Source organism: Pristis pectinata, chromosome 11, assembly GCF_009764475.1.
Source record: "Pristis pectinata isolate sPriPec2 chromosome 11, sPriPec2.1.pri, whole genome shotgun sequence".
Classification (NCBI taxonomy): Eukaryota; Metazoa; Chordata; class Chondrichthyes; order Rhinopristiformes; family Pristidae; genus Pristis; species Pristis pectinata.
The window spans coordinates 6,107,238-6,134,115 of NC_067415.1; the positions used below are offsets into that span (position 1 = coordinate 6,107,238).

At 44.1% G+C, this 26,878-nt stretch overlaps 1 protein-coding gene across 1 annotated transcript in view; it reads left to right on the forward strand.

Annotated features, from left to right (window-relative positions):
• The window catches only part of LOC127575730 (unconventional myosin-VIIa-like), a 111,646-nt gene that overhangs the window by 56,407 nt on the left and 28,361 nt on the right, over positions 1-26,878 (forward strand). The window contains 9 exon segments of the mRNA XM_052025727.1: positions 2,135-2,248; positions 3,869-4,021; positions 11,044-11,228; positions 15,355-15,476; positions 17,331-17,473; positions 18,644-18,757; positions 22,696-22,743; positions 22,745-22,850; positions 25,280-25,356. Of these exon segments, the coding sequence (XP_051881687.1) occupies positions 2,135-2,248; positions 3,869-4,021; positions 11,044-11,228; positions 15,355-15,476; positions 17,331-17,473; positions 18,644-18,757; positions 22,696-22,743; positions 22,745-22,850; positions 25,280-25,356 (1,062 nt within the window).

A 26,878-nucleotide genomic window follows, 5' to 3' on the forward strand; every position in this document is an offset into this window, starting at 1 on the left:
GTGAGGGTTACCTAAAATTGTTGGATCTGCTATCAACAGCCACATCTGGCACTTAGCCAGAATGTCCCCACAATGAACAACTTTTGTCTACAAATTCGCAAGTCATTCTTTTTTTTTAAAAGCATAAACCTTAATCGTATGAGAGGGAACCCTACACATGAGAAAAGATTATCTTACATGTCCTACTGCACTCTGTTTAACTACTTGTTCGTATTTGTCATAAGCTTAAGGGTTGGTGTAGACATTGTTTGAAAAATTGGACTAAATAGAAGCGAATATCAGACGAAGAGTTCATTTCACATAACTTACTCATTGTATGTCTGGTACAAGTAGCAGAGGATTGATTTCACCCTCCACTGTTTTGAAACTGAAGACAATTAATTTAATTACGACTGTTTCTACTCTACAGTGTTCTGTTTTGTATCTTCCTCAGCTGTATCGGGTAACACTACCCGGGGTGTGTAGAGTTTCCTTTAACATGAGATTTATACTTAAAATTCTATACCTGGATTATTGCATTCAATTCTGGTTTCCCCCATTAGAGGAAGTTTGTGGAGGCTATGGAGAGGGTTTGGAGGTTTGCCTGTATTCGAGGGCATGAGCTATAAGAAGAGGTTGGACAAGCTGGGGTTGTTTTCTCATTGGAGACTGAGGGGAGACTTGATAGGAGTCTATAAAATTATGAGAAATGTAGATAGGGCAGACAGCCGGTATCTTTTCCCAGATTTGAAATGTGTAATACCAGAGGGCATGCATTTAAGGTGAGAGGGGCAAAGTTCAAAGGAGATGTGCGGGGCAAGTTTTTTTTTTACACTCATTGGTGGGTGCTTGGAATGTTTTGCCAGGGTTGGTGGTGGAAGCAGACACTGCAGTGACATTAAGAGGCTGTTAGATAGACACAAATAAGCGGGGAATGGAGTTGTACGGACGATGTACAGAACGAAGGGATTTAGTTGAATTCAGCATCACGTTCAGTGCAGACATTGTGGACGGAAGAGATGTTTGAGGCTCTTAGACACATGAATACGCAGGAGATCATGTGCAGGCAAAAGGGATTAGTTTAATTAGGTGTCATTAGTTTGGCATAACATCGTGGTCCGAAGGGCCTGTTCCTGTGCTTTCTTTTCTATGTATATCGGACCACGTCTTGGAATGAAACCAGAAAACTCGGCGGGTCAGGCAGCATCTGTGGAGGGGGAAGCAGTGTTAACATTATCAGGTCAATAACCTTCCGTCAGAACCGGAGGAGGTGCAAGTATCTCCTGGCATTACTGAGTTCTTTCACTGTCTCCCCTGGACACTTTTTCTTCACTTGCCTTTTACTTCCCTCTCGGCAGTTCCGGTCACCCAGGAAGGATGTCCTTGAGCTGGAAAGGGTGCAGAAAAGATTCACAAGGATGTTGCTGGAACTGGAGGGTTTGCATTTATAAAGAGAGGCTTGATAGGTTGGGGCTCCCCTGCTCCCCCCTCCCAGGAGTGTAGGAGACTGAGGCATGACCTTGTAGAGGTTTATAAGATCATGAGCAAGGTAGATGATCACAGCCCTTTTCCTGAGGCAGGGGAGTCCAAAACCATAGGGCATTGATTTCAGGTGAGAGGGGAAAGATCTGAAGGGGACCTTGGCGCATGTTTCTCACACAAAGGGTGGCAGGTATATGGAATGAGCTGCCAGAGGAAGTGGTTGAGGTGGGTACAGTTACAATGTTTACAAGACACTTGGACAGGTACATGGGTAGGAAAGTTTAGAGGGATATGGGTCAAATGCAGGCAAATGGTACTATCTCACGTTGGGAACTTGGTCAGCATGGATGAGTTGGGCCGAAGGGCCTGTTTCCCTGCTGTATAAATCTAACTCAGCCAGCACCACCACCCTTTAGTCTCTCATTGCCTCTTTCCTATTTGTTCTCTTGTCCCACCTGCTTTTCCCTGCAGCTTGATGTTTCATTTCTCTCGGGTCTGATGATGGGTCGTTGACCTGAAATGTTAACTCTGTTTCTCCTCCCCTCAGATGCTGCCTGACCTGCTGAGTGTTTCCAGCATGATCTGTGTTTGTTTCAGATTTCCAGCATCTGCGGTATTTAGTTGGCCAGTCTTTGGGAGATGCCTTCTGACTCTGATCCCTGTGTATCCTCAGGGGGATTACGTCTGGCTGGATCTAAAGACCGGCCGTGAGTTTGAAGTTCCTATTGGAGCAGTGGTGAAGTTGTGTGACTCCGGACAGATTCAGGTTGTGGATGATGAAGGGGATGTAAGTATTCTTCTATCTCCCGTCCTCCTTTAGAAAACAAATCGGAGAAACTATATCGTGTTTTGTCTTTCTGTGGGGTGGGGGAGGGAGAAATGGTGACTGGAGGCAAATTTGCAATTGATTTGGGAATATTTTAATATCAACTATCTGAGGTGCTTCAAGATGGCCAACTGGAGTGGACAACTATCAACTTGTATTGGGGGCTGTCTGGGACAAGACCATTGGGAGCAAAATTAAGCCATTTGGCCCATCGAGTCTACTCCCCCATTCAATCATGGCTAATTTTTTTTTCTCTTTTACTCGACCCATTTTCCCACCTTCTCCCTGTAACCCAGAACCCCTCACCAATCAAAAACCTATCATTCTCTGTCTTAAATACACCCAATGACTTGGCCTCCACAGCCGTCTGTGGCAACAAATTCCACGGATTCACCACCCTCTGGCTGAAGCAATTACACCTTATCTAAGCTGTAAAGGGATGTCCCTATATTCTGAGGCTGTGCCCTCAGATCCTAGACTCTCTCCTACTGATGGAAACATCCTCTCCACGTCCACTCTATCCAGGCCTTTCAATATCCAATAGGTTTTGATGAGATTTCACCACCCCCCCCCTGCCATTTTTCTGAACTCTGTGGAGTACAGGCCCAGAGATGACCTTAAAAACTGAGCTGGGCCAGGGTTCCATGAGGAAGTACGTCTGTCTTGTTCTAAGGGGTGCAGGGCTTTGCCTCCACCCTGACAGATGGTGAGATCCAGATCCTAACTACACTTTGGGTGTGAGTTTACCTTTCTGACTATACTGCATTGTACCCATCACTTTAAATCTACAGTTATAAAGGTCATATAGTGATACAGCACAGAAACAGGCCCTTTGGCCCAACTTGTCCATGCCAACCAAGATACTCATCTAATGTAGTCCCTTTTGCCTGCATTTGGCCCAAACCTTTTCTATCCAATTGTCTTTTAAGTTCTTGAATGATCTGCTAATGGAAGCACCTTTCCTCTGATTGTCCTGCCGACTCCCAATGTCACAGAGTCATAGAGATGTCTAGCAGAGAAATGGGCCCTTCGGCCCATCAACACCTCACTGGCCATCAACCACCCATTTAGACTAATTCTACAAAAATTCCTCTGTTTATTCTCCTCACAATCTCATTGACTCCCCACAGATTGTAGCACTTGCCTGTGCACCGGGGATGATTAAACACATCTTTGGGATGTGGTAGGGAGGAAACCCATACAGTTACACTGAGAACGTGCAAAATCCAGAGATGAGATTGTAGGTGTTGGAATCTGGAGTGACAAACAACGTGCTGGAGAAACTCAGTGGGTTGAGCAGCATCGGTGGGGGAGGAATTGTCAACGTTTCAGGTCGAGACCCTGCATCGGGACATTACACAAAACTCATACAGACACTGCGAAAGGAGGTGTCAGAGACCTGCTGTTAAATCCCCTCTCAACTTTCTTTTCTCTAAGGACAACAACCCCAATGTTCCTTGCCTGCACAGAGTTCTGTGCTTTATTGGAAGCTGTAGTGTTAGACAGTTTTTTGCTTTTTATTACAAGAGGGTTCCATTTTAGGAATGTGTATAGTTTTTGTTCCTTCACCCACCTCTCCAGGAGCACTGGATCTCCCCTCAGAATGCCACCAATATTAAGCCCATGCATCCAACATCCATCCATGGAGTGGAAGACATGATCCGACTGGGAGACTTGAATGAAGCGGGAATTCTGCGTAACCTACTCATCCGTTACAGAGACCGCTTAATTTATGTGAGTATCATCCATTATGGGTGGAGTCTGTGGCTGATGTACTTGAGAAATTGGTTTATTATTGTCACATAAGACATGGGAGCAGATTTAGGCCATTTGGCCCATCGAGTCTTCTCCGCCATTCAATCCTGGCTGATATATCTTTCCCCCTCAACCCACGTGTACGGAGATACAGTGAAAAAACTTGTCTTGCATACCATTCATACAGATCAACTCTTTACAACAGTGCATTGAGGTAGTACAAGGGAAAATGATAACAGAATGCAGAATAAAGTGTTACAGTTACAGAGAAAGTGCAGTGCAGGCAGACAATAAGGTGCAAGGCCATAATGAGGTAAATTGTGAGGTCAAGAGTTCACCTTATCATACTAGGGGACTGTTCAATAATCTTATAACAGCAGGATAGAAGCTGTCCTTGAGCCTGGTGGTATGTGCTTTCAGGCTTTTGTATCTTCTGCCCGACGGGAGGGGGGAGAAGAGAGAATGCAGTGCTCCTGCTTCTAAAATACAAACAAATGCTGGAAACACTCAGCTGGTCTTTGACATGACACGTTAACTCTTTCTCTTTCCACAGATGCTGCCTGACCTGCTGGGTGTTTCCACCATTTTTTGTTTTTATCTCGGGTTTTCAGCATCTGCTTTTTTAAAAAGAAATATATTTTCATGCTCCTGATTTGAAATGCAGGAGCACTGTGTGTGTTTCTCTCCTATGGTGAGGTGACCAATCTTATCTCAAGAGCTGGTGGGCTGCTTTAATACTTCTCTGGCCGACAGCTCAGTGATTGAACCTTCTTCCGATTGAGAGACCTTTTTAGAAGTTTATGCTGATGGTTAGATTCTGTGCTGACTAATTTAATAAGTTGACATGTGGGCCCAGTAGAGAATTGGGAAGGGAAATGCAATGTTTGCCTTGATTACAAGAAGAGTCAGGTATAGTCAGACTTGCGTTCGGTTCCTGAGATCTAAGTTGATAATGTTTGCTTTCTGTAGCTCCCCATGTCAAATTACTGTACATACACTTGCTATAATTTCACTGGATATTCACCCTAACACGACCCATACATAATGGAAATATGTACTGATCTAGTCATTAACGAATAACAAATATTATTTTTAATTGCTTTAAAAAAAAATGTATGGGAGAATTTGCATTAAGTCAGATTTCCATGAAGTCGGGTCACTCATAAACTGGACCATCCAACCTTCTGCGTCCACTCAGTCCTTCAATAAGATTGTAACTGATGTTTTACCTCGACTGCAGTTACCACATGTCCCTTAATATTCCCTTAATACTGTTGATCTCTGGATAAGTACATGGGCAAGAATTGTACCGGACCCTGCTAAGTCTGGGATATTGTTCAGGTCTGACATTTTCCCTCCCCCCACTCAATGATAATTCCTCTTTTCCAAGTGTATTTACAACAAAGATTTACTGGGTTGGTTCCTGGTATTGCAGGGGGCAAAGGGGTCTCCAATAAGACAAGATTAAGCAAACAGGGCTGACGTTGTCCAGTGTTTACAACAAGAGGTGATATCATTTGAAATGGGAGGTGGTATCCTTTGAAACAGCTCTACAAAACTCTGGTCAGACCACACTTGAGTATTGTGTTCAGTTCTGGTTGCCTCATTATAGGAAGGATATGGAAGCTTTAGAGGGTGCAGAGGAGATTTACCAGGATGCTGTCTGGATTGGAGAGCATGTCCTATGAGGAAAGGTTGAGCGAGCTAGGGCTTTTCTCTTTGGAGCGACACAGGATGAGAGGTAATTTGATAGAGCTGTACGAGATTATGAGGGGCATAGATAAAGTGGACAGCCAGCACCTTTTCCCCAGGGCGGCAACGGCCAATACCAGAGGACATCCATTTAAGGTCTGAGGAGGAATGTTCAGGGGAGATGTCAGGGGTAGGTTCTTAACAGAGTGGTGGGTGTCTGGATCACACTGCCAGGGGTGGTGGTGGAGGCTGATACAATAGGGCCCTGTAAAAGGCTCTTGGATAGGCACAGGGAAGTAAGAAAAAATGGAGGGTTACGGGCTGTGCAGGAGGGAAGGGTTAGATTGATCATGGAGGAGGTGTTCATATCGTTCCGTACGATATCACATGCCAAAAGGCCCGTACTGTGCTGTACTGTTCTATGAAACGTACAGAATTCTTTGGGGCAAATGCAAGCTCGAGGAACTGCATCTTGTATTCCCTGAGTAGTCTACAGCCTGACGGCATGAACACTGATTTTATCCATTTTCAGGTAACCTACTCCCACTCTGTCCCTTTTCCTCTCCCCTCCTGTTTGACCCAATCCCTCCTACACCCACCACCCTGTTTCTTATCCCTTCTCCATCCACCCCATCTGCCCACCCGTACTCCATCTTTCTTTCCCATCAGATTTCACCATCTGCAGCCCTGTCACCTCCACCTATCACCTCCCAGCCTCTGTCACTATCTCCACTCTCCCCTCCGCCTCTCACCCCTCCTCACCTAGTTCCACCTATTTCTTGCGAGTTCTTGCCCCACCCCTCCCCTTCCAGATGAAGGGTCTCGACCCAAAACGTCGACTGTCCATTTCCCTCCACAGATGCTGCCTGGCCCGCTGAGTTCCTCCAGCAGTTTTTTTTTCGCTCCAGATTCCAGCGTCTCTTGTCTCCAAACTGCTCCTTGCGGTTTGACAGAGTAAATTCAAGGGTGATTTTGTTTTCTCACCCGCCCACCCCCGCACACCTCACTGGCTCAGGTGTCTGGAAGCTGGGGTCACGGTCACAAAGTAAAGATCAGTTATTCAGGAATGAAAAGAAACTTCTTCACTCAGGGTGGTCAGTCTTTTGGGAATTCTCGATCCTAGAAGGTCAGTTACTAAATGCATTCAAGACCAGGATCAATAGTACATTTGGATATTGAGGGAAATAATTATTGCAGAAAAGTGGAGCTGAGGTAAAAGATCAGTTGGGATCTGTTTGAATAGCAGAGGGAAGACAAGGGAATGAATGGCCTTCTATTTCTTGTGTTTGTATTGTCATGGATATTTCGTGTCATGAGAAGTGGTCAGGCCAACTGTAGAAAAACTCTCCGGCCTCATCCCATTTTCCCAGCTCTATGCTCAAGTGACCATTCTCAAATAGTTTAAATATGGAGAAAGTTCCCTCCTACACCCACCTCTTTACAGATGGAGTTCCAGACCCCACCAACCTCCGAGTGAGACAACTTTTTCTCTACCTTCTAACCTACCTCCAATCATTCCACTTTGGTCCAGATTTATCTGAGCATCATTAAAATCCCCCTCCCCTTCTACCGCCTAAAGAATGTTATCCTTTTTAAGTTTCTGGCACCGAGCCAATTATTTTCTTTCAACTTATTAAGTGTTTAACAGGTGGATTATTCTGATTCTCAGATGCTTCAAAGGGAGGTAATAAAACTATTCCCTTCACCAGGACTCCTGTTGTTTTAATTGTTCCCAAGTCAGTTTCAAAGAAAATAATGGTGGCCCAGCCAATTTATGTTCATGGCTAAAATTCTCCAAATCCATCTCTGTTGTGTCTAGATATAAATTGTATGAATACAGTAAACCCCTCTGAATGTGTCTAAAAGAAAATGTTTCAACTGCTTCCTATCTCTAAACTCAACAACAAAAGTCATTATGGTGAAACATGAACTTTTTATCTTCACAGATGCTGCCTGACCTGCTGAGTATTTCCAGCATTTTTCGGTTTTCTTGCAGAGTTCTAGTACTTGCTGTGTTTTGCACTTTTGGATCTCTACAACGTGTTTGTTGTTTTAAATTAATTTGGGAGTTTACATTTACTTTGCACAGTTCTTGCAGCTTTCAAAATGCATCTCCCAAGCTGCTTAATGTACTGGTGTGCATGTACACAGTTAGATTCCAAAAATGATTCAAATGCAGACTGAATTTCGCAGTTCTGGGCTTCATGGGCCTCCCATTCTCCTGGTCTCAATGCCTTTGGCTACGAGGGTAGTTGTAAGAAGCTGGGGTTTGGAAAACAAGCTGATCTCCATTTAATGTGCTGTTTTATTGGTGCTTAAATTCAAGATGTGATCTCTTGTAGTGCTTCCTACTGTGAGTGATCTCTTGTATTTTTAATATTTTTCTTTCTGAACTTCATGAGGTATGGACATTGCTGACCATGTCAGCATTTGTCGTCTATCCCTTATTGCCTCCAAGCAGTTAGTGGGTCTGAAGTCACTAAAGGACCAGACTGTGTAAGTGAGGCTGGTTTATCCTTTGCTGCAGATGCAGTTTTACACAGTAGTCTCATTATTACCATTACTATCTTTTTCAAATTTAAGATATTTAATTATTTGAATTTTTTTTAAACGTTCACCAGCTGCAATAGTGGGATTCGAATTTGTGTCGGTGGTTAGAATCGCAGCTGCAAGTCCAGTGACTTGCCCCCACACCACTGTACGTTCTGTTACACAAATGGCTGTGCATCAATAATTGGAGTTGGTTTATTATTATCACTTGTACCGAGGTACAGTGAAAAACTTATCTCGCATACTGTTCACACAGATCAATTCATTGCACAGTGCATTGAGGTAGTACAGGGTGAAACAATAACAGACTGCAGAGTAAAGTGTCACAGCTACAGAGAAAGTGCAGTGCAGGTAGACAATAAGGTACAAGGTCATAATGAGGTAGATTGTGAGGTCAAGAGTCCATCTTATCGTACTAGGGAACTGTTCAATAGTCTCATAACAGCGGGATAGAAGCTGTCCTTGAGCCTGGTGGTACGTGCTTTCAGGCTTTTATATCTACTGCCCAATGGGAGGGGGGAGAAGAGAGAATGTCCAGGGTGGGTGGGGTCTTTGATTACGCTGGCTGCTTTACCGAGGCAGCGAGAAGCAATGTAATTTTGGGCACCCTGAAATAATGAAGGGTGCTACAGAAATGCAAGAATGCTTATTTTTAAACTGTGTCTTTTAACGATAATTTTCCCCTCCTCCTGGCTTTTTAATGTATTGCCTGCTCTCCCCCCCCCAACAGACAAACTGTGGCAGTAGGGTAAGTACAATGCATGACCATCCATCACCTAACATTCTGAAGCCAGCACTGGTTAGAGTCATAGCCTTCTCCACCATTAACTTCACACGTCCATTTTCAAAGGCTGCACTCTGCATGGCTAACCATTGGTATTGGGTTTCCGAACTCATTAAGGGTATCTTTTTTAAGTTATCATCCATGTATTGTATAACCACTTGCATTCTCCAAGTTACCACTTCATGGTTCTACGTAGCTGGATTCAGTCGGTGATGGGTATCCTATTTCTCCACCTGCCATACTGATGGGGTTTGAAGAGTTTAAGCAGAAACTTAATAAATTATTAGGATCATTTAACATTTCTCCATGGCCCTTCTGTTTTTGGGAGGGGTGGGGTTTGTATGCTCCGTGTGTTAAAGGATATTAATCGACTGAAAATTGTGCAAAAGTGTATGGATGATGCCAGATTGGATTCCTTCCCTCGAGGAAAGGGAATGTATGGACATGAATTGGGAACGGGAGTAGGCCACTCAGTCGCTTGGGCCTGCTCTGTCACCTAAGGTTGTGATTGAGGAAGCTGAGGCGTCTTTGATTGGAGTGAATGGCTTTTATGGGAGTACGTGAAGGTCTGCTCAGATGGAAAATTAAAACTGAAACCAATCTGCAGACCAACCAGAGCCTTGAGTTGTAGGATGGAAACGGGCCCCTCTGCCCACCCAGTCCACACTGATCATTAACTATTTATTTAACACTAATCCTAAATCTTTTATCCTCCCTACATTCTCTTCCACTCCCCCAAGATTTTAACACTCACTGATGCACTAGAGACAATTTACAGTGGCCAATTAACCTACCAACCCACAAGCCTTTGGGATGTGGGAGGAATCCGGAGCACCCGGTGGGGGGGGGGGGGGGAGGGGAAGAACCCATGCAGTCAAGGTTCAAGTTCATTGTCATGGGCATTCATACCCAGGGCATAAATGCCATGAAAGCTAGCTTTTTTGCAGATGCAGCAGCAGTACATTACAGACACGTTAAACTTAAATTAACATAAGTTATACTGAGTCAAAGTCAAGTTTATTGTCATATGCCAAGCCCATGTGTGCACAGGTGCAATGAAAAACATACTTGCAGCAGCATCACAGGCACACAGCATCAGATAGGCAGCATTCACAAGAAAAACAAACTAAGCATAAATTATACACAAATTTTACAAAGAACACAATTAGAACAAAAAAGTATACAGAGTCCATTTTAGTGCAAAGTGGTCATAGTGTTGCTAAACTGTAGTGATTAGGGTTGTGCCGGTTAGTTATACATAACTTGCACAAGAAAATAAATACAACGAGATTAATGCAAGTAAAGGGAAGTGTAGTCCGAGGTAGAATTTGGGTTCAAGAACCTGACGGCAGTGGGGAAGAAGCTGTTGTTGAACCTCGAGGTATGGGTCTTCAGGCCCCTGTACCTCCTGCCTGCTGGCAGCATCGAGGAGAGGGTATGTCCTGGATGGTGGGGTCCCTGATGATGGACGCCACCTTCCTGAGACATCACCTCTTGTAGATGTCCTTGATAGTGGAAAGAGATGTACCTGTGATGGAACTGGCTGAGTCCACCACTCTGTAGCCTCCTGCATTCCTGTGCATTGGAGTTTCCATACCAGGCGGTGATGCAGCCAGTGAGACTGCTCTCCATCGTACATCTGTGGAAGTTTGTCAAAGTCCTTGACGTGCCGAATCTCTTTAAGCTTCTAAGAAAGTAGAGACACTGGCGCGCTTCTTTGTGGTTGTATCTATGTGCCGGTGCAAACTCCATGCAGACAGCACGCAAGTTCAGGATCGAACAAGGTCTCTGGCGCTGTGTGAGGGCAGCTCTACTGGCTGTACCGTTTAAGAGGAACGTACGAGCTTCCCTGCTGTTGTAACATCTGGAGTTTGCAGCCTGAAATGTTTTGGGTGCAGGGAAGCTCTGTGCAGGAGGAGTGAGAGGTGCAGGGTTCGGAGGTCTGCTTATAATTGGCATGACGTGACTGTTTCAGACCTACACCGGCTCGATCCTGGTGGCGGTTAATCCCTATCAGCTGCTACCCATCTACACGGCCGAACAAATTCGGTACTACACCAACAGGAAGATCGGGGAGATGCCGCCTCACATCTTCGCTATTGCCGATAACTGCTACTTCAACATGCAGCGTAACAACAAGGATCAGTGCTGTATTATAAGGTGAGTCTGTGGCCTCGTGATGCTTTTCACTTAAGTCCTTCTAACACCAACGTTATCCATCACAAGTTGATCAGCAGGTTCTTGAGTCGGCCTGCACAACCCTAACCCTCAGCAACGGAACACTACGGACCACCTCTTGCACTACCATGGACTTTTATCTGATTGTGTCTTTGGCTTTTGCACAAGTGTCTTGTTTTTGCACCGTCTTCTCTCTGGCTCTCACTAATTTATGCTCTCTGTGTTGCCTGTACCTACGTGCCTGTGACGCTGCTGCAAGCAAGGTTTTCATTGCACCTGTACCTCACTACTTGTGCAGGTGACAATAAACTTGATGACTTAGAGCTGAAGAATCACACAGGCCCTTCAGCCCACCATATCCGTACTAATACCATTTACCATCCCTTAACCTTCTATGCCTTGGCTATTCAAGTGCTCACCTAGATACTCCAATGTTGCTTGAGTACTGGCCTCCAACCTCCTTGGGCAGCACGTTCCAGATTCCAACCACGCTTTGACTCGGGGGTGGGGGAGGGGGGAATATTCTTCCTCAGATCCCCTCTTATCACTTACCCTAAACCTAAGCCCTCTAGTTTTGGACACCTCTGCTATGGAGGGAATAAGCTTCCTTCTTTCTACCCTGTTCTACTCATATAGATACTACTCAAACGTTGAGAGTGCCTTCCTCTTCTATCTCCTTGCGGTGTGTTTTAGATTACGACCACCCTAGAGGTGAAAAAATCCTTTCTCTGATTCCCCTCTAAATTTCCTGCCCCTTAAATTTATGACCTGGTTTTACATTCCTCTGTTGTGGGGGAGGAAAGTTTCCTACTACCTGCCCTATCTATGCCCCTTATAATTTTTTTACGTCTCTATCATATGCCCCCACCACCTCCTCCTACTCCAATGAATACAAACCCAGTGTCTCCTCCTGACTGACACAATCCATCCCAGGCAGAATCCTGGTGAATCCTCTCCTCTGCACTCTCTCTAGTGCAACCACGTCCTTCCTATTAACATGGCAACTAGAATTGCATCTGGTACTTGAGCAGTGGACCAATCAATGTTAATTCATGCTATAGCCTCTCGTATTCAAAGCCCTGGATAATGAAGGCAAGTATTCTGTTAAAGCAACGTGCATTTCTATAGCACCTTTTGCATGCATTTAAAGTCATCCCAAAATGCTTTCCAGTGAAGTGTAGGAAATGCAGTGACTAATTAAGAACATCAGAGGCCCACAAACAACAGTAATTTGTTTGCCACCAAATACTCTGTAAGTACACTAGCAAGGACACCAGAGATGCCTTCCCTCCTCGTACTTTCTTATGACTTGATGGGGGCCCAAATGGACTCCTTAAGTCCCAGTGCAATCCAGTCACCCCATTTACTTTTCTGTAACCTAATAACTCTGCCATGGCATCTTAACTCCACTCTGATGCTCCAACCACCTACCCATATGAAGGGTATCTTTTTGGAGCTCTGCATATACTACTTCAACCATGTTTTCTTCATTGACCCTCTATTACTTGTTTTCAAAAAAAACTGCATCTAGTTAGACATATCCTTGCTGTTTTTTTTAAAACATAATCAATTTGCACTTGTCTACAGTGGCATGCAAAAGTTTGGGCACCCCTGGTCAAAATTTCTGTTACTGTGAATAGCTAAGCAAGTAAAAGATGACCTGATTTCCAAAAGGCATAAAGTTAAAGATGACACATTTCTTTAATATTTTAAGGAAGATTGCTTTTTTTATTTCCATCTTTTACAGTTTCAAAATAACAAAAAAGGAAAAGGGCCCAAAGCAAAAGTTTGGGCACCCTGCATGGTCAGTATTTAATAACACCCCCTTTGCCAAGTATCACAGCTTGTAAACAGTTTCTGTAGCCAGCTAAGAGTCTTTCAATTCTTGTTTGTGGGATTTTCACCCATTCTTTCTTGTAAAAGTCTTCTAATTCTGTGAGATTCTTGGACTGTCTTGCATGCACTGCTTTTTTGAGGTCTATCCACAGATTTTCGATGATGTTTAGGTTGGGGGACTGTGAGGACCATGGCAAAACCTTCAGCTTGTGCCTCTTGAGGTAGTCCATTGTGGATTTTGAGGTCTGTTTAGGATCATTATCCTGTTGTAGAAGCCATCCTCTTTTCATCTTCAGCTTTTTACGGGCGGTGTGATGTTTGCTTTCCAGAGTGAAATGTTCCCCGTGCCACTGGCTGCAACACAAGCCCAAAGCATGATCGATCCACCCCCGTGCTTAACAGTTGGAGAGGTGTTCTTTTCATGAAATTCTGCACCCTTTTTTCTCCAAACATTACCTTTGCTCATAGCGGCCAAAAAGTTTTAACTTCATCAATCCACAGGACTTGTTTCCAAACTGCATCGGGCTTGTTTAGATGTTTCTTTGCAAACTTCTGACGCTGAATTTTGTGGCGAGGATGTAGGAAAGTTTGGAGAAAAAAGGGTGCAGAATTTCATGAAAAGAACTCCTCTCCAACTGTTAAACACAGCGGTGGATTGATCATGCTTTGGGCTTGTGTTGCAACCAGTGGAGTGGGGAACATTTCACTGGTAGAGGGAAGAATGAATTCAATTAAACACCAGCAAATTCTGGAAGCAAACATCATACAGTCCAGAAAAAAAAAAAGCTGAAGATGAAAAGAGGATGGTTTCTACAACAGGATAACGATCCTAAACACACCTCAAAACCCACAATGGACTACCTCAAGAGGCACAAGCTGAAGGTTTTGCCATGGCCCTCACAGTCCCCCGACCTAAACGTCATTGAAAATCTGTGGATAGACCTCAAAAGAGCGGTGCATGCAAGACGGCCCAAGAATCTCTCAGAACTAGAAGCCTTTTGCATGGAAGAATGGTCGAAAATCCCCCAAAAAAGAATTGTAAGACTCTTAGCTGGCTACAGAAAGCATTTACAAGCTGTGATACTTGCCAAAGGGTATGTTACTAAGTACTGACCATGCAGGGTGCCCAAACTTTTGCTTCGGGCCTTTTTCCTTTTTTGTTATTTTTAAAACTGTAAAAGATGGAAATAAAAAAAGTAATATTTTAAGCAAGATTAAAGAAATGTGTCATCTTTAACTTTTTGCCTCTTGGAAATCAGGTCATCTTTTACTCGCTTAGCTATTCACAGTAACAGAAATTTTGACCAGGGGTGCCCAAACATTTGCATGCCACTGTATGTGTTTTCATATGGTGACAATTTCCAAGGATAGAAATTTAAATTAATGCAAAAAAAAATCTTTACTAATGTTGGTTGAAGGTGTTTGAACAGTGCCACGTGATGGGGTTGTTGTCGAACCTAAAACAAATGGGCTAAATCCTGAGATTATTGTACTATTTTGGATATAGGATTATTGTATTGTTTAACTGTTAACATGGGTTGAAATGGCTTGTTATCCTGCACTTCCCCAAAGCACTTCAAAATTTGCAGCTTTCCAGTCTTCAGACACTGTGTCCCCAAATCCTGTGTAAATATTTGGAAGATTGTGGTTAAGACTTCCACAACCTCCACCCTCTTTGTCCCCTCATGCCCAGTGTACAGAACTTTGTCACTGAACGCAGATAAATGACCACATTCTGGAACATGGAAGGTGGGTTTAATGTTCCTCAATTGAGGCTTCACTACCCATTTGGTAAATTGGTTTGTTATTGCCGCATGTACTGGGATACGTTGGAAAACTTTTGTTCCATGCAGATCATTTCATCACATCAGTACGTCGAGGTAGTACAAGGGAAAACACTTTGTTAGTACTTTCTTGTATGTTAGTACTTTCTTGTACGTTTAAGGTGGACTTTTGACCTCTCACAACCTACCTCGTCATGGCCTTGCATCTTATTATCTGCCTGCACTGCACTTTCTCTGATTTATTCTGCATTCTGTTGTTGCTTTTCGCTTGTACTACCTCAATACACTGATGTGATGAAATTATCTGTATGGACGGCACGCAAAACAGTTTTTCACTGTACCTCGGTACATGTGACAATAATAAACCAATTTGCCAGTAACTTAGCAAATGATGTAAACTTTGGTTATTGGCTTCCTAATCTTTGCTAAATGATAAAGGTTTGAATGCGACTGTAGTGGATTAACTTAACATTTTTTGGGATTTCTAGTGGAGAGTCTGGTGCTGGAAAAACTGAGAGCACCAAGCTGATACTACAGTTCCTGGCAGCAATCAGTGGTCAGCATTCATGGATTGAACAGCAAGTCCTTGAGGCAAATCCCATCCTAGAAGGTGTGTTGGTGTAATCTTGATATTGAGATCCTGCAAATTAGGGGCCAGAGGTACCAACTCAGAGCTGGGCATAGAAAGAATAAATCAAGAATAAACATAACATTTGTAGTTTGAGATTGCTCTCAAAGTAACTGCCTTAATGGTCCACATGTTCTTGAACCTCTATTTGTGTTCTTTAATTCGTTTTTCAGGATCTGGGTATTGGTGGCAAGGCCAGCATTTATTGTCCATCCCTGAATATAGAGCATTACAGCACTGGACAGGCCATTCGGCCCACGATGTTGTGCCGATCTTGATGCCAATTTACACTAAATGTCCTCCTCCTGTGTATCATCCACATCCCTCCATTCCCTTCATATTCATGTGTCTATCTAAAAGTCTCTTAAACTCACCGAACTGCCTGCTTCCACTACTACCCCTGGTAACCCCTACTACCACTCTGTGTGTATATTTAAAAGAAAAACTTGCCCCTCAAATTTGTAGGTATGGGCTGTTGAGCTATTCAGTAACCCATGCTTACAAATGACTATAGAGAAATGGATCCAAGGACCCAAGTGAGGGCCATGTAGCCAATGAGTTGAAGAACTCCAGCTGCTTGCACACACCATTTAAGTGACGACCACGTTGGTGTGTATTGGAGTCACGTATCGGGCAGACTGGGTAGAGATGGCAAATCTCCTGCCCCTTGGGAAATTAGTGAACCGCAAGGCTTTTTACGACAATCTAACAGTTTCGTGGTCACCATTAGCAAGTCATTTTTTAATTCAGGATTATTAATTTGAATTGATATTCCCGATTTTTGGGTGATGGTCAGAGTTGTAGAACACAGAAACAGGCCCTTCGGCCCATCACATCCATGCTGACCTTTTTGCCTATCATCACAAATCCCACTTACCTGCATTAGGACTGTATCCTTCTATGCCTTGCTTAGTTAAGTGTCTGTCTAAATGCCTCTTAAATGAGGTGATCGTATCTGATTTCCCCCTCCTCGTCCCGGCAGTGCATTCCAGATACCAACCACTCTCCGTGTCTTAATAAAAAACTGGCCCCCTCAATCCCCTTTTAAAACTCCTTCCTCTCGCCTTAAAATCATGCACTTTTGTTTCTGATACCCCTACAGTGGGCAAAAAGACTATCCTATCTGTGCCTCTCATAATCTTGTATCAGGTCAACCCTCAGCCTCCTTCACTCCAGGGAAAACAAGCCCAGCCTATGCAATCTCTCCCTATAACTAAAGCCCTCTGATCCAGACAGCATTCTGGTGAATCTCCTCTGCACCCTCTTCTACTTGAGCTCTGGATTCTAGATGGTTAGTTCAGACCTCTGACCAACTAGCTCGGTAACTTGAGCACTGCACTACCACCATAATCACTTGAATGCAGATTTAGACTCTGTAGTTTGGAGGAGACCTATATCTGTGGGCATCTGTCTATACATATTTCCTCATGACATGGTATGAGGCCAATCAGCCCATCAATTCTATGCTGGTTCACAGAACAATCCCATTCACCAATTTTATTCCCCCCCCCCCCCCCAATACCTATTCTTTTTGGTTTGCCATCAATTCTCCCCAGATCTGCCATACAATTCACAGCAGCTAATTAATCTACCAACCTGCATATCTTTAGGATGTGGGAGGAAACCCGAGCACTCAGGGGAAACCCACGCCGTCACAGAGATAACGTGCAAGTTCCATACAGATAGCACCTGAGGTTGGGATTGAACCTGGGTCTCTGGTGCTGCGAGGCAGCGGCTTTACTGGTTGTGCCACTGTTGCCCATACATCTGCCCTTGCAGTTTAGCCCAAATTATTGTATCGCAATCTGACCGCTCTGCACTTTTCCTTTGCCACAGCATTTGGGAATGCTAAAACTATAAGGAATGATAATTCCAGTCGTTTTGGGAAATATATCGACATCCATTTTAACAAGCGAGGGGCCATCGAAGGAGCCAAGATAGAACAATATCTACTGGAGAAATCCCGTGTTTGTCGGCAGGTAATGGTGTGTGAGGAATCAGATGGGTTATTGGGGAGAAGGTGAGCTTGGGTGTGGAAGAATTGCGACAAGTTCAACGCCACCTCCCCTTCTGTAAAGTTGCAGGGGGGAGTAAAAGACTGGTGTTACCCATCTGATGATCATTGGCAGGACTAGGGGCTAAATAAAGTTCATGGCGTAACCAGTATTTGCCAGTTGGTTAAGGTAAATTCTATGATTATAGCATTGTGCTCAGCTACTAACAGAGGTTAGAAAGGGTTTGCACATTACACTTCAGCAAGCCTAGACAATAGTGATCTGCCTGAGGTTTGCTAGCTATGGAAAGAATAGATTGTGCTTGTTTCAACTGTACAGATCAAGGGGTGGTGGGTGGAGGGGAGAAGAGGTGCAGGGCTGCAGTGTTGGGACGTACAAGAGCAAACCTGGGTCAAATTTGGTCGACTGGTGGAGATCCTCCCTTCAAAGGGGAATGGGCTGCCATCCCGCAAGGTCGATGCAGCTTGCTGAGTTCTTTTGGGTGAGAGGTTTCTAGTGTTGCTGGCAAGACCAGCATTTATTACCCATCTTTGATTGCCCTTGAAGGTGGTGGTGAGCCATTAAATTGGTTTATTATTGTGACATGTACTGAGATACAGTGAAAAACTTGCATACTGTTTATACAGTTCAATTCATTACAGCAGTGCATTGAGGTAGTACAAGGGAAAAGCAATAATAGAATGCAGAATAAAGTATAATAGCTACAGAGTAAGTGCAGGTAGACAATAAGGTGCAAGGTCATAACGAGGTAGATTGTGAGGTCGAGTCCATCTTATCGTACTAGGGGACCGTTCAATAGTTTTATAACAGCGGGATAGAAGCTGTCCTTGAGCCTGGTGGTACACGCTTTCAGGCTTTTGTATCTTCTGCCCAATGTCCAGGGTGGGAGGGGTCTTTGATTATGCTGGCTGCTTTACCGAGGCAGTGAAAAGTATGGACAGAGTCCATGGAGGGGAGGCTGTTTTCCGTGATGTGCTGAGCTGTGTCCACAACTCTCTGCAGTTTCTTGCGGAGAAAATTTCTCACTACCCTGAACTCCTGCCGTTCTTGTGAAGGGAGCAGTTGTGAGGTGAGTATTGAGCCAGTTGATTGCCAGATTTGGTTGACTTTTGATGTTGTTTTGCCCTTCCACAGGCTGATGGGGAGAGGAACTACCACATTTTCTACTGCATGTTGACGGGGATGAGCCCTGACCAGAAGAAGAAGCTCGGCCTGGGGAAGCCGACAGATTATACCTACTTGACCATGGTGAGACGTGTGGGCTGATTGGAAGGAGGGTTGGGTGGGGTGCTGACCAACTGTGTACCATGGAACATTGTGTTCTTGATAGAGTACCAGAGCAAGGAATGGAAGGGATTAATGGATATCTAGGGATTAATACCATGGGGTAAGAAGTCCAAGGAGAACTTGATTCAGAAAAGGAAACTTGCAATGGAAGAATAGAAATTTAACGGTTATTAAAGTAATTAATCATAGTAAGTTGCACTCTGTGATAAAGACTACAAATAGCAGGGGACCAAATACACAAATCTAGTATAATAAGTCAAAGTCGATATTTAAGCATCACTCAAGGTCATCCCATTTAATACAATGGTTCCAACTGAATAAAGGAATGTCTGGCCGAAATAAGGAGGAATTTCTTCAGCCAGACGGTGGTGAATCTGTGGAATTTGTTGCCACAGAGGGCTGTGGAGGCCAAGTCATTGGGGGTGTTTAAGGTAGAGATTGATAGATTCTTGATTGTTTAAGGGTTGTAGGGAGAATAGGATTGAAAGGAAAAATAAAATCAGCCATGATTGAATGGCAGAGCAGACTCGATGGCCCGAATGGCCTAATTCTGCTCCTATATCTTATGGTCTTACGAACCTTCCATAAGTATAATAAATTTGGTGCAATGTTGTTCTGCTATTGGATGCATTAATGCATGGAACGAAAATGCATCACGCAATTCAGCTCTGTATTTTTTTATTGGATGGCTGATCAATGGATGGGATGGGTTAATGCTGGGATCTTGCCTTCCTTCCGCAAGCGGGGAGAAGTGACCACTCACTTTGCGTTGTCTGAGCAACAAAAGTAATTTTTCATTCTGCCATCAGTCAGTTGAAATTAAATCCCCTGGTGCCATTGTGTTCCTGCCCAATCCTTGTCCTGAAGACGTGACACAAATTGGGGACTTCCTTGTCCAGAGACTGAAGGTGGTAAATCCTTCTTGATGGCTGGCTATAAGAAGCCCAAGGCTCCAAGCTGCCTGAGATGCGGTTTCCCAGTTGCTTGTTACAATGAGCAGCAAATACTGTTAATCCTATTGACTTGAAAGTGTTTTTTTTTTCTCTGCTCTTTTAATCCGGCAGGTCTGTACAAAAAATTGGTGTGTGCTTTAAGTTCAACACATCTACTAAGCAGCTTGTGCTGTTAGTGATTGGATATGTTCCTCTATCAAAAAGTCAGTGAGCTCCAGCAGATGCAGGGGTTTGGGAACCAGTAATGTCAATGGGGGGGGGAAAAATGTTTGCCATTTGTTAGTCAGGCAAATAACAGGAAGTTTGGGATTTTCATAATGCAGAAATCTTGAAGTTACTCTGATGTAGTTCATCTCCAGGGGAGCTCTCTTTATATCATTTGCTGATTGCCATAATTAAGCTGTAATTTGTTAACAAGCCATTAGGGCTTTGGTGGGGGGGGGCGGGGGTGGGTGGTTGGTACGGTTGGATGGTGAACTAATTATATGGCTGTGTATTCTATTTCATTCTGATTATTTCAAGATTCAAGAATAGGGAAAAAAAATAAATTTTATCTATTGTATCTCATTACCTTTTTAAATCTTGTGTCCATTTTCTAATCTTCTTTGAAGCTCTACGTAATGTTTAAAAGTGTAGTCAAGTCTATTGTCATGTGCGTAAGTACAGTGAGGTACAGGTACAATGAAAAACTTGTAGCATCACAAGCACGTATGTACAGACAACACACAGAACACAAGTTGTACATAAATTATACAAGATTTGGGGGGGGGGGGGGGGAGACTGGATAAATATCTTCTTTTTCACAAAAAGAAACCACAATCAGAGACAAGTCCATGGTAGCGCAAGAGGTGGTCTGTAGTGTTCAGTTGCTGAGGTAGGGTTAGGTCGGTTCAAGAACCTAGCGGTTGTAGGAAAGTAGCTGTTCCTGAACTTGTACTTCTGCAAAAAACCCCAATAATCTGTTCTCCCATTGTTTGGAAATCCCAGTGGTTTGGCATTAGACAAGTGAAGTAAGTATGGTGGAGTATTATGGGAATGGAAAACCTGACACCTGGATTGAGGGTTTTCCTGTCAGAGCATTTTTTAAGTGTAAAATAAAAACAAATTCTCAGCAGGCCAGGCAGCACTGGTGAAGAGAGAAACTTAACTTTCAAGTTGACCACCAGAAGTTCATCAGAACCCTGCTTCTCTCACCACAGATGCCTGCTGAGGTAGCTCCAGCATTTTGTTGTTGTTTTGGATTTCCAGCATCTACAGTTTTTGCTTTTTAATTCTTTTGACTTCTCAGTCAGTTTAATAGCTTTGGGGGTGGTGTTGGGAAGCTGTTTGAACTGACAGCTGGTAGTAATGGCGAAAGGAAAGGTCTCAGCAGTGAGATCACTGGAATTCTCAAACGGATCGTGTACATCATGTGAGAGAGCAGATGATTTGAGGAATTTAACGTCTTGTTCTTTTCTCTTAATGCTTTTTTTTTCTCATCCTAACTCTACCTTGGATTAGCCCCCTCAGTGATAATGTTGTTATATAATTTTGTCTTGTAAGTTATGTAAGGCAGGCACAGTAACCTAACGGTTATCGTAACACTATTACAGCGCCAGCAACCCGGGTTCAATTCCGGCCGTTGTCTGTAAGGAGTTTGTGCGTTCTCCCCGTGTCTGTGTGGGTTTCCTCTGGGTTCTCCGGTTTCCTCCCACGTTCCAAAGACGTACGGGTTAGGAAGTTGTGGACATGCTATATTGGCGCCGGAAGCGTGGCGACACTTGCGGACTGCACCCAGAACACTCTATGCAAAAGGTGCATTTCACTGTGTGTTTCGATGTACATGTGACTAATAAAGAAATCTTGTCGTTTGTTAACTTGTGTTGAGAATGTACTGTGCCGCTGTTATGAAAAGCTAATTTTCATGGCATTTATACCCTGGGTATATGTGCCCATGACAATAAACTTGAAGTTGAAACTTCTAGTGATACCACCTAAGATAAGATATCTTTATTAGTCACTGTACATCGAAGCGCACAGTGAAATGCATCTTTGTGCAGAGTGTTCTGGGGGCAGCCCGCGAGTGTCGCCACGCTTCCGGTGTCAACATAGCACACCCACAACTTCCTAACCATACGTCTTTGGAATGTAAACCTCAGAGTGAAGTGGTGCCTCATTACAGCATTGTGTTCAGCTTGGACTATGTGACCTGTTCAGTCACTGGTCGGATCATTCACGCAAGACATATTCTTCTGCAGGTCATGAATGTCACAGTAAAGGCACATTTATTGTCCATCACAAATGCCCCTGAGCTGTAGTACTCCATTTCCATGCTGGTAATCTTAGCAGTTTTCTTGAAAGCTACATTTTGATCACCTTGAATCCAGCAGGTCTGTACAAAAATTGATGTGTGCTTTCAGTTCAACGCATCTACTAAGCAGCTTTTCGATTCAATTATATTCCTCTATGAAAAGCCAGTGAGATCTAGCAAATGTAGGGGTTTGAGATTTGCAGTAGTAAAGGTAATGAAAATATCAGTGTTTGTTATCACTATTTGGGAAATTTGGGATTCTTGGATCCAAATTTGGGATTGGGTAAGGATGGCATATTTTCCTACAAGGACACAAGATGGATTTTTGCTGCAATCCAGAAGTTTTGTGGTCACTTACATCCCCTTTGATGTTATGATTAGAATTTTAACTCGCCTCCACCCCCCCCCCCCCCCCCAGATGCTGTGGTGGGATTTGAATTCAGGGTTCTAGATAAGAGTACAATACCATATCCATCTCTGCATCTATCCAGCTGGTTCTTAACCCATTACTACCTTGTCAATGCTCAGGTCCAACCGATGTATGGGTCCAGGTTTTATACAGACCTGATTTGATGCACTTGTGCTTATTAACCTGGACTCCCTCACCACTCCATTTCCCACGTAGCTGATGTGACATCTGAGGTGGTTTGTTCTAGGGAAAATGCACCTTCTGTGACGGCCGAGATGACAACAAGGAGTACTCCCAATATTCGCTCCGCCATGAAGGTCCTCATGTTCACTGACACTGAGAACTGGGAGATCAGCAAACTGATGGCTGCCATCCTACACATGGGCAACCTGGCCTACGAACGTAAGTCTTCAGATAAACCTACCTTGTGTTAGAACGAGCTAGGAATGGACGCGGAGGTGATCTTGGACACAGCTGTTTGAATCACCCAGTCATAGAAGGCTATGGACCAAGTGCTGGGAGATGGGATTAATGTGGATAGTGCCTGCTGGTTGGTATGGAGGTTGTGGGCCGAATGGCCCTGTTTCTGTGGTGAATGACTTTACAAATAGGTTCGGAGAACGGTTGAGAGGTTGCTTCCTAGATGCCTAGGAATAGTACAGTAGTCCATAAAAGGGGTATTGTCACTTGGCACTGAGAGGAGGAAAAATCTTTTTGCTTGGAAGTAGTAGCCTTCCAGCACCTGTTATATGAATGCGCTGGAGGTGGTTCAGTTGGAAATGTGGGCAGCAGAAATGGCAGATGGATTTCAATCCGGACAAGTGGAGGTGTTGCACTTTGGGAGGTCAAACGTAAGGGGACGGTGTACAGTTAATGTTTCCTCTGGGTGCTCTGGTTTCCTCCCACATTCCAAAGACGTACGGGTTAGGAAGTTGTGGGAATGCTATGTTGGCGCCGGAAGCACGGCGACACTTGAGGGCTGCCCCCAGAACACTCTACGCAAACGATGCATTTCACTGTGTGTTTTGATGTAGCATGTGACTAATAAAAAGATCTTATCTAATGGCAGGACCCTTAGGAACATTTTGTACAGGGGGATCTTGTGGTGCAAGTCCATAACCCTGCAAGTGGCAACACGAGTGGATGGGGTGGTAGAGTCCGTACGGCACACTTGCCTTCATCAGTCGGGGTGTTAGGTCAGGAAGTCGTGTTGCAGGCTTTGGTCAGGCCACAATTGGAGTGTTGTGTGCGGTTCTGGTTGCTGTATTACAGGAAGGATGTGGGAAGGCCTTGGAGAGGGTGCTGAAGAGGTTCACCAGGATGCTGCCTGGATTAGAGAGTACAAACTGTAAGGAGAGGTTGGACAGACTTGGATCGTTTTCTCTGGAGCGTTGGAGGCTGAGGGGGAACCTGGTAGCAGTATGTATAGTATATAGGGGCAAAGATGGGGGTAGGTAGTCAGAATCTATTTTCCCCCAAGGTAGAAATGTCAGATAGAAGGCATAGATTTAAAAAGGGGGGGTGGAGGTTTAAAGGAAATTTACAAGGGCAAGTTTAATATTTTTTTTAAGTAGTAGGTGCCTGGAATGTGCTGTCAGGTAGGCAGGTAGAAGCAGATGAGATAGCATCACTTAAGAGGGCATTTTAAGACAGGCACTGAATGGGCAGGGAATGGAGGGATTTGGAACCATGTGCAAGCACTTGGGATTAATTAGATTGGAATCATGGTCAGCACATGGTGGGCCGAAGGGCCTGTTCCTGTGCTGTACTGTTACCTGTTCTAAGATTCACCGGGCAGCCTGTTCAACTTAGAGATCGACCTAAAGAGGAAAGGTTGGGCCTATACTTGGTAGAGGTTAGATAAATGAGAGATGATATTGAAACCTGTAAGATTCTGAGGGGGAATTGGGAATTAGAGGGCATGGTTTTGGAATAAAGGGTCACCTGTTTAAGGGATAAGGAGATTTTTATTTCTCTCTGAAAGCTGTGACTTTGGAATTCTTGTGGAACTGAACCATTCAATCCTTTGAGGATTAACATAGATGTGGTTTATATTCCAGGGTTCTGGGGGATTGGCAGGGAAGTGAAGCTGGCGGCCAAGGTCAGGTCAGACATAAACAATCTGCTGGAGGGACTCAGCTGGTCGAGTAGCATCTTTTGGGAGGAAAGGAATTGTCAGCGTTCCTGGTCAAAACCCTGCATCTGGACTCAAACATGGATAATTCCTTTCTTCCCACAGATGCTGCTTGACCCACTGAGTTTTCCCAGCAGATTGTTTATTGCACCGGGTTCCGGCATCTGCAGTCTCTTGTGTCTCTACAAGATGACCTATGGCCTTACTGACTGATGAAGTAGCCTGGATGAGCCATATGGCCAATTCCCATTTCTTATTTCTTTGCCTTAAGGAATTTTGGATTGGGTCTCAAGAGGTGCGTATCCGAAGGAAAGTGACTGAGGCACAGGATTGGCCATGATTTTGAATGGCAGGGTTGGCCTCCTGGAGCTTTGACCTCCATTTTCCCAAAATATTTGTGACGGGACATCTTGGACCCCAAAACCATTTTGATACACATGACGTTCCAGATGTAATCCTTGGCAATTTCAGCACCAGGGATAAAAAGGGCATGGATCTCTGGGCATCTGTGACTGACCGAGATCTATGGAAAGCTGTTGGCCGGTGTCCTCTTTCCAGGACACCTGCAGAAGGGAAGCACAATCCTGGCCCACTTGGGATATAAATGCTCCCAGTATTGTGTCCTCTGTACAACAAGCAAAGGAATTTAGTTGTTTGATTGCAATTGAAATGATTTTTGCTTTTGATTATCCTTCAGCTCGAATGTACGACAACTTGGATTCGTGTGAGGTGGTCTACTCCGCCCAACTGTTGACAGCTGCAGCTCTCCTTGAGGTGAATATCCACTCTGTGTGTGTGTGTTCTCATTAAAGCTGCCTAGCTAACAACATGTATTAAGTTTAGTATGCAAGAGAAGTTTCTGTTGTAATTATTATTGTCACATGTACCATGATACAGTGAAAAGCTTTTGTTTGCGTGCCATCCAGACAGATCATTCCGTACATAAGTACATCGAGGTAATACAAAAGGGAAACAATAACAGAATTCAAAAACTGTTCGAGTTACAGAGAAAGTGCAGGTAGACAAATAAGGGTGCCAGGGACATACGACGAGGTAGATTGAGAGATCAAGAATTCCACTTTATCTTACAAGAGGTCTGTTCAAGAATCTGATGTTCAAGAAACATTGGGATAGAAGCTGTCCCTGAGCCTGGTGGTATGTGTTCTCAAGCTTTTGTATCTTCTACCCAATAGAAGTGGGGAGAAGAGAGAATGACTGGGGTAGAAGGGGTCCTAGATCATGTTGGCTACTTTCCTGAGGCAGCAAGAAGTGTAGACAGAGTCAATGGAGGGGAGGCTGGTTTGCGTGATGGACTGAGCTGAGTTCACAACTCTATAATTTCTTGTGGTTTGGGTCAGAAACAGTTGCCGTACCAAGCTGTGATGCATCTGAATAGGATGCTTGCTATGGTACATCTGTAAAAATTGAGGGTCATTGGAGACGAGCCGAATTTCCTTAGCCTTCTGAGGAAGTAGAGGCACTGGTGTGCTTTCTCTGCTTTGTGGCAATGTCAACGTCAGCTCTATCTGTTGGAATTAATTAGCGCTAGCAATTTTTTCTGCACCACTTCAAGAATCAATTTCCCACTTAAGCATCTTAATATGAGAAATTGGGGGAAATGGGTGCAGGAGTAGGCTAATCTGGCCCTTGGTGGCAGCTCCACCATTCATCATGAATTTTGAATCATCCTTGGAGGAAAAACAATGGCACATTATGCTCTGCATGATCCACCCAATGCTCTGGTTTACAGATGCTGGAGAGCAAGAAGCATACAGCTCATTCTGCTACTTTTGGTGACCACAGGTTCTCTGTGTATCTGAGAACTTGGTGCGGTGCCAGAGGAGTGCACCAGTCTCATTTGTGCTGTCTTTAGATGACCATTTGAACCAATCCAGTTTATATACTCTGGACTGAGATTTCAATGTACAATCTTCTGATTTTTGCTTCTGAGGATGTGGGTTCAGCATTTATTGCTGTTGATGAGTTGCCTTCCTGAGCAGCTGTCCATGTCTTTTGGTGAAGGGGCTACCACAATGTGGTTGGCAGGGACTTCCAGGATTTAGACCTAATGGCCATGAAGAGATGGCAATTTATTTCCAAGCCTGGAGGGTGTGTGACTTGGAGGGGAACCTGCATTGTGATGGTACTCCCCAGTGCCTGCTGCCTTTGTATTCCTTGGTTGTACAGGTTGTCAGCTTAGAATGTGCTGTCAGAGTTTGTGGAAGTAACTGCAGAGAGTTACACTTGGTCTCTCCCAAATTGGAGTAAAACTCCAATACTCCAGCATTATTGGGGT